This window comes from Callithrix jacchus, chromosome 9 (genome assembly GCF_049354715.1).
Source record: "Callithrix jacchus isolate 240 chromosome 9, calJac240_pri, whole genome shotgun sequence".
Classification (NCBI taxonomy): domain Eukaryota; kingdom Metazoa; phylum Chordata; class Mammalia; order Primates; family Cebidae; genus Callithrix; species Callithrix jacchus.
This window is the reverse complement of record NC_133510.1, coordinates 104855567-104868878: the sequence shown is the minus strand read 5'-3', so window position 1 is coordinate 104868878 and position 13312 is coordinate 104855567. Positions and strand designations below refer to the sequence as shown.

At 40.3% G+C, this 13312-nt stretch overlaps 1 protein-coding gene and 1 non-coding gene across 20 annotated transcripts in view; both read left to right on the top strand.

The window, feature by feature from the left end:
- Positions 1 to 13312, top strand: part of GNPTAB (N-acetylglucosamine-1-phosphate transferase subunits alpha and beta) — a 96539-nt gene that overhangs the window by 66771 nt on the left and 16456 nt on the right. For all 19 annotated transcript variants that reach the window (XR_013522046.1, XR_008473942.2, XR_013522048.1 and 16 more), the window contains 6 exons: positions 5003 to 5164; positions 5546 to 5725; positions 5937 to 6107; positions 8186 to 8309; positions 9982 to 10185; positions 10971 to 12070. Coding sequence is in view for 15 of the 19 variants with exons in the window: in XM_035257391.3 (XP_035113282.3) it covers positions 5003 to 5164; positions 5546 to 5725; positions 5937 to 6107; positions 8186 to 8309; positions 9982 to 10185; positions 10971 to 12070 (1941 nt within the window). In the remaining 4 variants the exon portion in view is untranslated. The remainder of the gene's footprint in view (positions 1 to 5002; positions 5165 to 5545; positions 5726 to 5936; positions 6108 to 8185; positions 8310 to 9981; positions 10186 to 10970; positions 12071 to 13312) is intronic.
- LOC118144643 (U6 spliceosomal RNA) lies at positions 10771 to 10873 on the top strand. Its single transcript, XR_004729401.1, has one exon. It is a non-coding gene; the product is annotated as a U6 spliceosomal RNA (small nuclear RNA).

Sequence of the window (13312 nt, the reverse complement as noted above, 5' to 3'; positions counted from 1 at the left end):
ATGATTTTTAAATCAAATGAATCCAGAATGAAAGTAGATTACTTCTTCTGAATTTGTAGGCACTTTAAAGTTGTTGGGAACATAACTTCTTTTTTTTTTGAGACGGAGTTTCGCTTTTGTTACCCAGGCTGGAGTGCAATGGCACGATCTCGGCTCACCGTAACCTCTGCCTCCTGGGATCAGATAATTCTCCTGCCTCAGCCTCCCGAGTAGCTGAGATTACAGGCACACGCCACCATGCCCAGCTAATTTTTTTGTATTTTTAGTAGAGACGGGGTTTCACCATGTTGACCAGGATGGTCTCGATCTCTTGACCTTGTGATCCACCTGCCTCAGCCTCCCAAAGTGCTGGGAACATAACTTCTAATAGGAAAGCCTTTATTATTCCTTTGGATTTGCATATTCTTCTAGACCAAGTTTTCTCAACCTTTGGACCATTGACAGTTTAGACTGGATGCTGCTATCCTTAGGGGACTGTCCTATGTATTGTAGGATGCTTAGCAGCATCCCAGGTCTCTGTCCTCCAGTAGTATTTTCAGATATGTGATTGTTTAGACAACTTGATGCAGCTTTTCTTTTTGGCATTTAAAAATGTGACCAGGTTGATGTCATGATTTTTAACTAAGGCTTATCTTAAAATACAACTACTTTGTCTGCCTTAAAAGGATACTTTCTCTTTTACACTCATTATTTTTGGTTGACTTAAAAACACGCATTCAAAAGATTTGTTGGCTACTATTGCTTTTTAAGCCAATTTTTAAATATAAGCTACAATGCTGAGAACAGTAGGACTATTTAATTAGAATATTCTCACAATAAGCAATATCTTAAAAGTGGTTCTGTATATTTTATATTAATATACTCTCATCTTGCCTTGATAGTTTTCATTTAGAGAATTTAAAAGCAAATATATATATATATATATATATATATATATATATATTTTTTTTTTTTTTTTTTTTTTTTTTGAGAAAAAGTCTCTCTCTCTTGCCCAGGCTGGAGTGTAGTGGCCTGATCTTGGCTCACCGCAGCCTCGACCTTCCAGGTTCAAGCGATTCTCCTGCCTCAGCCTTCCAAGTAGCTGGGACTACAGGTGTATACCACTACACCCGGCTAATGTTTTGTATTTTTAGTAGAAATATGATTTCACCGTGTTAGCCAGGATGGTCTCAATATCCTGATCTCATGATCTGCCCATCTTGGCCTCCCAAAGTGCTGGGATTATTTACACTGCTTTTTCAATTCTTATGTCTTGTTATTTGGTCAGTTATGCTGATTATACCGAATTTAATACTCCTGTGACTGTTTTATCATCCCTGTCCCATGTTATACAGTGTACAAAATGTAAAGTGTTAGATTTGCTTCCAATATGTACATACATATGTACATATCATATCTAGAAGTTTAACTGTGAAGTATCAAGCACTTGAAATCTGGTTTTCATACCTGTCATGCCATTGAAATTGGTCTCCATTGATGTACTAATTACAAAACTCACTTAATTTTGTTTCTTGTCCCTTAATTTTGATGTTTGTTATTTGTCTTTAGAAATATACCCAAATTAACATTTTTTTCCTCCTGCTTTCTACAACACTGCATCATCTCCTGACCGTCATCTGTATTGTACTTCCTTGACTCAAATTGATCCATCAGTTGCTCAATGGTTGTAGCCTAGCCAGGCCCTGGCCTCAACCACCATTTAGTTCTCCCTCTGTCTGTCTTCCTGTGCCTCATACTCCCACAGGTACCAGGTGTATCGTCATGTTATTCTAGATGATGATGCCATAACAAACATTCTGGAATCTCAACGGCTAAAAATAACAAAGCTTTATTTCTTAGTCATGTTACATGTTGCTCACTGTGGGTCTACAGGGGGTGGATATAGAAGTTGTTCCCTTTTGAAGAAACTTGTAATTTATATAAACTTACAATTTAAAGCAAGACGCTATATATGGAGGCAGTTGCCCACAATTGCCCAAGCCATGAACTCCAGCCTCTGGCACAAACTACAACTACTCTTTCCACCACCGCCCCTCTCTCTTCTGGCAGAAGTAATGATGATGTCCAGGATTGGGCTGCCACCTAGTGGCTGTCAGAGGGTACTTCCCCACCCTTTTTATAGTGGTAGAAAATCTTTCTCATACATATAAATATTACCTTAACCTCCTTAATTTTGACCTCTCTTTGAATTATTTTATAGTTACTATAGAAAAACCTCTTCTTGCTCTTTTATGCATGTATAATTAGAAATCAACCCTAGGCAAGGTTGCTAATATAAGAATAGTTTTAGTGATAAACCTTCTTATCAAGCAAATGGTCAATACAAGTTATGAAATAAAACTAGACCTAACTGCTTCTTCGAGGTTACACCAAGCCAGCACCTGGGCCTGAAACTGGGTTGTGGATCTTCAGCTTTGCCCACTGCCTTCAATCATGGAAAGTGAATGAACTTTGGGACTTCGCGAAAATGTGTAAGCAGGATCCAAGTATTCTGCACACCAAGGAAATGTGCTTCCTGAAGGAGAGGGTGGAGAGCATGGGGGGTGAAGTACCACCTGCTACTCAGAAAGCTCTTATAAATCAGAATAAAATATCAAGGAAGAAAAACAGTAAGAAGGTGGAGGAAAACATAAAGACAGACAAACCATCAAATGAGGAAAGTGATCTAGAAATTAATAACGAAGCTGTGATTGAACCAGACACTGATGGCCCTCAAGAAATGAGAGATGGGAGCTAGGCACGGTGGTTCATGCCTGTAATCCCAGCACTTTGGGAGGCCAAGTCAGGCGGATCATTTGAGGTCAGGAGTTTGAGACCAGCCTGGCAGTTTAAGGCAGTGCTGAAACCCTGCCTCTACTAAAAATACAAAAAAATTAACTGAGCGTGGTGGTGCATGGCTGTAATCCCAGCTATTCAGAAGGCTGAGGCAGGAGAATCATTTGAATCCAGGAGACAGAGGTTGCAGTGAGCCAAGATCACGTCACTGCACTCCAGCCTGGGTGATAGAGTGAGACTCCATCTAAAAATATATAAATAAATAAATTATTCTGGCTGGGCACGGTGGCTCACGCCTATGATCCCAGCACTTTGGGAGGCTGAGGCGGGTGGATCATGAGGTCAAGAGATTGAGACCATCCTGGTCAACAAGGTGAAACCCCGTCTCTACTAAAAATACAAAAATTAGCTGGGCATGGTGGCACGTGCCTGTAATCCCAGTTACTCGGGAGGGTGAGGCAGGAGAATTGCTTGAACCCAGAAGGCGGAGGTTGCAGTGAGCCAAGATCGTGCCATTGCACTCCAGCCTGGGTAACAGCAGCGAAACTCTGTCACAAAAAAAAATAATAAATTATTCTATTCTAGAATCGTGACCTTTTCTCTCCAGGGAGCCCTCAGAAATGCTTTGGGGTGCTATGAGAGGGAGGAAGGGGACAGGAGACGTGAGAGAGTGGTAAGGGACCCAGGCAGGCTACTAATCCTTCTGTATGGCCTGCCTCCCAACACGGCACATATGCCAAGGCTTGATGGTGACACAGTGAGAACCAACTTAGTGAGTGCTAAATATGTGCCAGGCACTCATTAAGTAAAAGAGGTTAAAAAAAAGTGATGAGTTAAGAAGACAGTTACACGCATATGCAGGTGCTCACACATGCACCTGCACCAAATCTGTGAGAAGAGTTAATGGCCTACATAATAAGGGGAAAAGATATAAATGTAATTTCTAACTCCAACCTCTGGTGTTTTGGACTACTACATAAGCTCAGGAAACTGCTTAGAAAATGAGCTAAGAATAGTCATGCAGCAAATAGAAGAGCTCAGAATGAGCTCATAATTGTGTTTGCTTCTGTTTTATAGATTCAGAAAGAAGACCATAAGCTCTTTTAGAAGCACTAGTTCAGAAGAAAGATTTTACTGTCCTATATTTTTTCAGGCCTCTCGCCTTTTCCTGAGCTATGCAAGCCTCTTCATAGGAAGTTATGTGATACAGAGTCAGAACAGAAAACAGATAAAGAGTTGTGTGGGCTTTGGTAGGGATGGCAAAGCCTGTTTGTAGAACTTGATGTTTATGATGTTCGCTCTTTGATTTATGATTGCCCCAAAAGGTAGTTTTCCCATGGAAGCACTTCAGGTAGTCCTGCCAAAGATACTCCTCCTAAGTATGTGGCATAAAAGCTATTCAGACACCCCACTAGCAGATATGCTTTCACCAATTCCAGCAAGTTAGTTACATTGCAGGTTTTTTGCCCAGTATAAGCAGATTGGTAATATTCTAGAAGAAGAGTCACAAAACTGTTGGCCAGTAGGTGTATTTTGTTTGAATGCAAAGCATTCAAAAATCATTTGGACCGCCAATGAAAAATTGGGGAGATTTCATACAACACTTGGGGGTTGTTGCCTCTTAGGAGATCTGGCAGCACTTGGTGGCATTGAGTGGTTACAGCTTTCAGGTAGCTCTGAGGTGTCCACATTGCCACGGCCTTCACCACTCCTTCTTGGTTTTAGATGCCTGGTTTGTTACATTCATTTGGGAAATGCACCTGGTCTGTGTAGGTCATTTTGTTGTGTTTTCATATTGTCTTACCATTTCAAGAAAGAGCAGGACGGGTGTGGTGGCTCACTCCTGTAATCTAAGCACTTTGGAAGGCTGAGGCAGGTAGATCACCTAAGGTCAGGAGTTGGAGACCAGCCTGGCCAACATGGCAAAACCCCGTCTCTACTAAAAGTACAAAAATTAGCCAGGAGTGGTGGTGCATGCCTGTAGTCCCAGCTACTCAGGAGGCTGAGGCAGGAGAATCGCTTGAACCCGGGAGGCGGAGGTTGTGGTGAGCTGAGATTGCACCACTGCACTCCAGCCTGGCCAACAGAATGAGACTCTGTCGCAGAAAATAAATAAATAAATAAGTAAAAACAAAAAACAAAGATTAAAGAACAGATTGGGAATTTAAAGGTGCCTCATCCTTCTTGACACTCAGACTTCGTGTGTAACTCTCTTGTTATTTGATAGTTGCAGTTGTATTCGGAGGCCAGTGTAGCACTTCTAAAATTGAATAACCCTAAGGATTTTCAAGAATTGAATAAGCAAACTAAGAAGAACATGACCATTGATGGAAAAGAACTGACCATAAGTCCTGCATATTTATTATGGGATCTGAGTGCCATCAGCCAGGTAAGGGATGCACAGATTCTTTTACAACCCAAATCAAGGGTTAAGATGATAACAATTTTTAAGTTACTATATTAGAAGAGGGAAGAGGACTTACAGAGAAGTGAGTTGATTGGAACGTTTCCAATTTTCTAGTCATTTGCCATTGGTTTGGTATTAATTGAAGTGACCTAGAATCAGATCCAAGAACCTTTTCTATAGTGTGTTAGAGAAATGCTGTATCTTTGAATGGGCTTAAAAAATATATTGAATTTTTTGCCTTTTTGTAATGTATAAAATTAGGACTCCATTTTGAGAGCAGACAGGGCAGAGGGAAAGGATAAACAGGAGGAGGTATGACTTAAGGGGTATTTCACATCTTCACGTGCCAAGTGTTTTTCTCAGTCTAAGCAGGATGAAGACATTTCTGCTAGTCGTTTTGAAGATAATGAAGAACTGAGGTACTCATTGCGATCTATCGAGAGGCATGCACCGTGGGTTCGGAATATTTTCATCGTCACCAACGGGCAGATTCCATCCTGGCTGAACCTTGACAATCCTCGAGTGACAATAGTAACACACCAGGTACAAGACTTTCTGAATATCACGAGACTGTGGTTTCCAATTCTTTTTTAGTGTGGTACAGGGATTTCCATAATTTCATTCTCTTTTCTATTCTACCTCCATTTCTACCTTTCTTTAAGTCTTCATTGCCTTCCCTTCCTTCCTTTTAAAAACGAAACCAAGCCAAAGCAGCTCTCATTCACTCTCTTTTTTTGTTTGTTGTTGTTAAAAGGATGTTTTTCGAAATTTGAGCCACTTGCCTACCTTTAGTTCACCGGCTATTGAAAGTCACATTCATCGCATCGAAGGGCTGTCCCAGAAGTTTATTTACCTAAATGATGATGTCATGTTTGGGAAGGATGTCTGGCCAGATGATTTTTACAGTCACTCCAAAGGCCAGAAGGTGAGTGCCTAAGAGGAGGGGGGATGTCTAGTGTGGAAGTTAGTTAGCAAATCAGAAAATCAGTGCACATACTACTATAGTCAAATATCAAACCGGTCAGGCATGGTGGCTCACACCTTTAATCCCAGGATTTTGGGAGGCTGAGGCAGGTGGATTACTTGACCCTAGGAGTTTGTGGCCAGCTTGGGAAACCTAGTGAGACCTCCATCTCTACAAAAAGTAAAACAATTGCTGAGGCAGGTGGATCACGAGGTCAAGAGATCGAGACCATCCTGGTCAACATGGTGAAACCCCATCTCTACTAAAAATACAAAAAAATTAGCTGGGCATGGTGGCACGTGCCTGTAATCGCAGCTACTCAGGAGGTTGAGGCAGGAGAATTGCCTGAGCCCAAGGAGGCGGAGGTTGCCATGAGCCGAGATCACGCCATTGCACTCCAGCCTGGGTAACAAGAGTGAAACTCTGTCTCAAAAAAAAAAAAGTAGAACAATTATCTGGGCATGGTGGAATATTCATGTAGTCGCAGCTACTTGGGTGTAAGGGATGGTGGGGAAAGTGGGGTCACCAGCTAAGATGGGAAGAGATTGCTTTAGCTTGAATGTTCAGGCAGCAGTGAGCTGTGATCACACCATTGCACTCCAGCTTGGGTGACAGGGTGAGAACCTGATCTCAAAAAATAAAAATGAAATATATATGAGCAAATAATCATTTTCAAGTGCTAAGCTCAGAAGTTAACAATGAAGAAGTGAGAACACCACAGTTAGAAATTTGCTTTCCAACATTTTTAGACACTCAGGACCCACACCTTTTTCCCTGACCATCTATATTTTCTACTACTATGATAGCAGAAAAAGCAAAATCACTGTGAAACAGAAAATAATTTTTAGAATGTCAGCAAAATAGAAAGTTACCTCAAGTCAGTGCTTAAAGCCATAGGTGAAATTTCATTTAAGGCAGGCTATTGTACTCTAACTTTGTTGAGCAGTGAGATGGAGAAGTTATTGAGAGTGCAGACATGGGGGCCAATGCTTCAGGATGACCCTGGGCTGGCTTTACCCCTGTTTTCTGTCTGCATAGTGAGGAAAGTACAAATACCCTTTTAGCATTGTTAAAAGGGTTCAGTGATAAGTTAGACTTAATCACCGTAAACTTATAAGCTCTAAAACTCTGCAACTATAAGTGCTAGTAACACAAAACTACTTTCTCTGTTACTGTTTATGCTACTTGACCATTCATTGTCCTGTTCCCTTATTGACTTGTCTCCTCTGTATCAGATCATAGGGCTCAAAGTTGGGCTTGTGCCTTAACAGGAGGACAAACACAAGATCAATGACTGTGCAGTGCTTTTCCTGGTGACAGGTGTGCCTTGGTGCTGAGGAGTGTGAGCATAGGAGACTTAAATCAGATGGGAAAGGGAAGAACGCCCATCTGAATTGTCATGTACTGTGAAGAACAAGTAAGAGTTAGTTTAGGTGAAAAAAAATTCCAATTAGAGTTTGCAAAGGCACAGAGATTTTTAAAGAGGAGTATATATTTTTTCAATGATTTTAATTTAAAAAGTAACCATTGCCCTGTCACTCATTTTGAGAGCTCAGAATGCTGTGCTGGTTAATTCATCATGGGGCCTTATACATGAAGAGAGAGGATATTGTCTCTCAGCCTTGAGACAAGATTATGCACAAATACACTGATCCTTGTTACAGAAAAGCAGTAACCTTGCATACTTCCCACCAGCTTTGACATGCTTTGGTACTTGTTGTAAGTCTGGCATGGTGCTACTTTATTTCATAGTAGATTATCAAAGCATGTTGTGAGACTAATCCATGAGTTGAATCCTTGTCTGCTTCCCTTGAGTAATAGAAAAAAAGTAAATATGCTCAGTAACAACTGTCAACACAGCAGGATCTAAACAATGACTATAAGTACAGGCAAGCTTAAAGCAATTATGAATGTGAACCCTCTGCCCTTGGAAAATTTTAACCTTTTTTAGAGAGTCAATTTCTTTTTATAAAAGGAATCTTAAGAATAAAACATCAGAAGCCAGAAGCCATTTTCTTTTCTCTTTGTTTTTATCGTAGGTTTATTTGACGTGGCCTGTGCCAAACTGTGCTGAGGGCTGCCCAGGTTCCTGGATTAAAGATGGCTATTGTGACAAGGCTTGTAATAATTCAGCCTGTGATTGGGATGGTGGGGATTGCTCCGGTAAGGATGTATTAAACTGTAATTTGTTCATTTAATAGAATTTTTTCTTCTTAATCATTATTAAACATGTACTATAGACTTAACCAAACATTCTCTATGTATTAATAAACAGTCAGTAATGCTGAGCATGGTGGCTTATGCTTATAATCCAGTGCTTTGCAAAGCTGAGCTGGGAGAATTGCTTGAGGCCAGGAGTTCAAGACTAGCCTGGGCAACGTAGTAAGACCCCATTTCTCAAGAAAAAAATTAGCCAAGTGTGGTGGCGCACACCTGTAGTCCTAGCTACTTGGGAGGTTGAGGCAGGAGGATTGTTTGAGCCTAGGAGTTTGAGGCTGCAGTGAGCTGTAATTGTACCACTGCACTCCAGCCTGGGTGGCAGAATGATACCCAGTCTCAAAAAAAAAATCAGGAATCAGTAGACTCTTTGGAGGTGGTAATTAGTGCTCCCATGTGGCCCAGTTTATTCATATTATTCATTGTTGAGGGCATTGAACATGAGAAAATACACTTGAAAATGTCTTCTAATTTAAAATATGAAAATCTGGAATATACTTAATTATGTGAACCCAAGAGCAGGAATCACTCTAACTGGTTCTTATGGGAACTCACTGCTGGTAGCTTCCAGCAGCAGATTGTGATAGGTCACAGAATGACTAAAGAGTTGCAAAATAAATGAGTATTTTCTCTCCTCAGCAACTCTTCTCCCTCCCACACATACTTATATTTTTGACTTGTCGATAATAGCAATTTGTTACATTTGCTTACTGCCTTTCAATTTATGAAGCATTAAATTTATAGAGCATTATTCATCATATTCACTTGAATTTTGTCACCTGAGAGAGAGTATGTACACAAATGTTATCATTCCCATTTCCATATGGATTTGGAAGTGTTTGAATATTGTAGGAATAAAGCTTCAAATTGTATTTCAGTCAGATGTATTGGATTCACTTTAGATGCAGAGAAAGAATATAGATAATCAAAGTAGATCCGTGTAGACCAGACAAGTCAGTCTCTACTAGAACATTAGCATTTGATAACAAGGGGTAGCAAGCATGATACCCACGTTTTTGGCAGTTCACAAACTTGGAATAATCTCTTCTTGTTTTCGTGCTCTTCCATTTCTGTCAGCACATGCCCCTTCAGCAAATGTAAGGCCTGTACTTGTAGGTTCCACAGCTACAAAATGCCAAGGCCTGTTCATCACGCTTCTGTCAAGTTACTTCCTTTTCAGTTTATTTTCTTCTTAAGGTATATGAGATTTTCTACTAAAGAATGAGGTGAACCTCACATTGGTATGAAATAAGTAACTGTCTTTTTCATTATGTTTGTTTGTTTGAGATGGAGTTTCATTCTTGTTGTCCAGGCTGGAGTGCAGTGGTGCAATCTTAGCTTACTGCAACCTCCACCTCCTGGGTTCAAGTGAGTCTCCTGCCTCAGCCGCCCTAGTAGTTGGGCAGCACCACGCCCAGCTAATCTATGTATTTTTAGTAGAGACAGGGTTTTACTATGTTGGCCAGGCTGGTCTCAAACTCCTGACCTCAGATGATCCAGCCACCTCGGCCTCCTGAAGTGTCGAGATTGCAGGCACGAGCCACCATGCCCAGTCCGGAACTTCCTTTTTCAAAATTGTAATTACAGCAAGATTCCCTCTTCCTCCTCCCCTCTACAGGTAACAGTGGAGGGAGTCGCTATATTGCAGGAGGTGGCGGTACCGGGAGTATTGGAGTTGGACAGCCCTGGCAGTTTGGTGGAGGAATAAACAGTGTCTCTTACTGTAATCAGGGATGTGCTAATTCCTGGCTCGCTGATAAGTTCTGTGACCAAGCATGCAATGTCTTATCCTGTGGGTTCGATGCTGGCGACTGTGGGCAAGGTATGTTTACTGCCAAACAAACATATTAAGAATAGGAGGATTTAAACAACCTTGACAGGTAGAGAGTTTTGAATGGCTTTTGTTATTTAATGTAATTATTCTCTGTGTATCCCTTTTCCAGCCTTACATTCAAACTAGTTATAAGTTAAAAGTAAGAGAACAACATAAATCACTAAAGATGATCTTTTCCTGTTATTGTTGCAGTCTGGTTTTTTGTTTTGTTTTGTTTTGTTTGGACTAAGCAGATTTACCTTAGCTGAAAACATGTGGTGACGTTTTAATTTGGAAACAAAAAAGGATATCAATAATTTGTTAAATAAAGATGGCTTGAATATTGGATTTTGTTGACAGCATATTAGTGGAGGTTGTTTTGGCAGAAAGTTTTTTTCAATGTACAAAAAGATGGAAATTGATTATTGTAATTTATTGTTAAGAATCATGCCATATCTCTATAGTGAGTCAAGTTCACCATTTCGTGGTAATTATTTTGACTGCCTCAGTGAAATGAGGCTTACACCAGTAACTGTTGTGTTAGAGTATATGATTATTTTGAAATTAAAGTCACTCTTAGAAAGTAGAAACTCAGTGCTTACTTTGGTAGCACATATACTAAAATTAGAACAGTTTCAGCATTAGCATGGTGCCTGCACAAGAATGACATGCAAATTGTGAAGTGTTCCCTATTTTTTTTTAAAGAAAGTGAAAACTCAGACCCAAAGAATAAAAGGAAAATGGAGGAAAAATGCTTAGTTTAAAAAAAAAATCATTTCTGTTTTTTCCTCTAGATCATTTTCATGAATTGTATAAAGTGACTCTTCTCCCAAACCAGACTCACTATATTATTCCAAAAGGTGAATGCCTGCCTTATTTCAGCTTTGCAGAAATAGCCAAAAGAGGAATTGAAGGTGCCTATAGTGACAATCCAGTAATTCGACATGCTTCTATTGCCAACAAGTGGAAAACCATCCATCTCATAATGCACAGTGGAATGAATGCCACCACAATACATTTTAATCTCACGTTTCAAAATACAAATGATGAAGAGTTCAAAATCCAGATAGCAGTGGAGGTGGACACAAGGGAGGGATCAAAACTGAATTCTACGATTCAGAAGGCTTATGAAAATTTGGTTAGCCCCATAACACTTGCTCCAGAGGCGGAAATCCTTTTTGAGGATATTCCCAAAGAAAAACGCTTCCCAAAGTTCAAGAGACATGATATTAACTCAACAAGGAGACCTCAGGAGGAGGTGAAAATTCCCTTAGTAAACATTTCACTCCTTCCAAAAGAGGCCCAGTTGAGTCTCAGTAACTTGGATTTGCAACTGGAACATGGAGACATCACTTTGAAAGGATACAATTTGTCCAAGTCAGTCTTGCTGAGATCATTTCTGATGAACTCACAGCATGCTAAAGTAAAACATCAACCTATAATAACAGATGAAACAAATGACAGGTTGGTAGCTCCACAAGAAAAACAGGTTCATAAAAGCATCTTGCCAAATAGCTTAGGAGTGTCTGAAAGATTACAGAGGTTGACTTTTCCTGCAGTGAGTGTAAAAGTGAATGGTCATGACCAGGGTCAGAATCCACCCCTGGACTTGGAGACCAAAGCAAGATTTGGATCAGAAACTCATATCCAAAAATCAGGAGGTGGAAATGTGACAAAAGAAAAACCCTCACCTCTGATTGTTCTACTGGAAAGCCAGATGACAAAAGAAAAGAAAATCACGGGGAAAGAAAAGGAGAACAGAATGGAGGAAAATGCTGAAAACCACTTAGGCGTTACTGAAGTGTTACCTGGAAGAAAGCTGCAGTATTACACAGATAGTTACTTGGGCTTTTTGCCATGGGAGAAAAAAAAGTATTTCCAAGATCTTCTTGACGTAAGTTACATCCAGCCTCATTCTTTCTCATGCTCAGGAAAAGTAAGTAATCTTGTAAGTGATAATATCATTATAGTTACCATTTATCCAGTGCTTCCCTGTGCCAGCCATGGAGCTAAGTGGTTTTCTTACATGGTTTCATTTAATTTACCCACTAACCCTAATAATAAAAATGCCATATGAAGGTATTTCTTATTGTTACCCCCATTTTGCAGTTTAGGAAACAGCCCAAGTGTGAATGAGTAAGGGATTTAGCCAGGGGCATACTTCAAGGAAGGAGAGCAGGAAGTGGCATGTTGTCTTTACTTGACATTTCAGATCTGGTTATCTTTCCAGCTTTACTCATGAAAAAACCCTGATGTTGAATTAAGTTCAATAGCTTCCCCAACATTATAACAGCAAGTCAGTGTGAACCAAGCCTCAGAGTTGGAGTGCTCATCCCCCTGTACCATAACCTCACTATGCTGTGGTGTCAACTGTACCTCTACTCAGTGCTCTCATGGTGCTTACCACTGGGGAATGCAAGATGACGGAAACATAGCCACTGCTCGTGGAAACTCAGAGACTAGTAGAGAAGATAAATTTGTGGGGAGATAACTGTAGCAAAGAGATGTGTCTTTGTTGAGGTATGGGCAAGAAGTCCAGAGGGAAGACTGACTCCTAGCTCTGCCAAAAAGTACTGGGGAAGGTATACAGAAGGAAGTGCCCTGTCGACTGACCCTCAAAGGGGTGGGAGTTGACAGACCAAGAAAAAAATCATACAGTTTGGGCTGGATAGTGAAAGCACACAGCCACGAGTGGATGTTAGACTGGGAGAAAAAAGGGTGAAGGAGGAACTATGCCCTCAGCAATTTAGGAAGTATCTTGTGCCTTGCACATGAGGCATTTACAGATTGTCTAGTGAAGGACTGCAGTGTTCTTGACTATGTTTATTTCCTCAGTTCCCCCTTTTCTTAACTTTTTAAAAAAATTCACAAAAGCATTATAGGCTAGTGGTAAAACTGAAAGCAATCCAAAAGTGTATGGTAAAAAAAGGAAAGTTTCTTCCTTCTTCAGGCTATCTCTTGGAGATAATTGCTGTTAATAGTTTGATGGGTATTCTTCCAGTATTACTCTCTAGCTATGCAAACATACATATATGTACATATAGTTATAGAAATATATGTGTACTATAAATTTACATATATTTCCCTTCAGTTGCCTTTTGATGTAGTACTATGTGGGCAAATGACCCATGCCAAT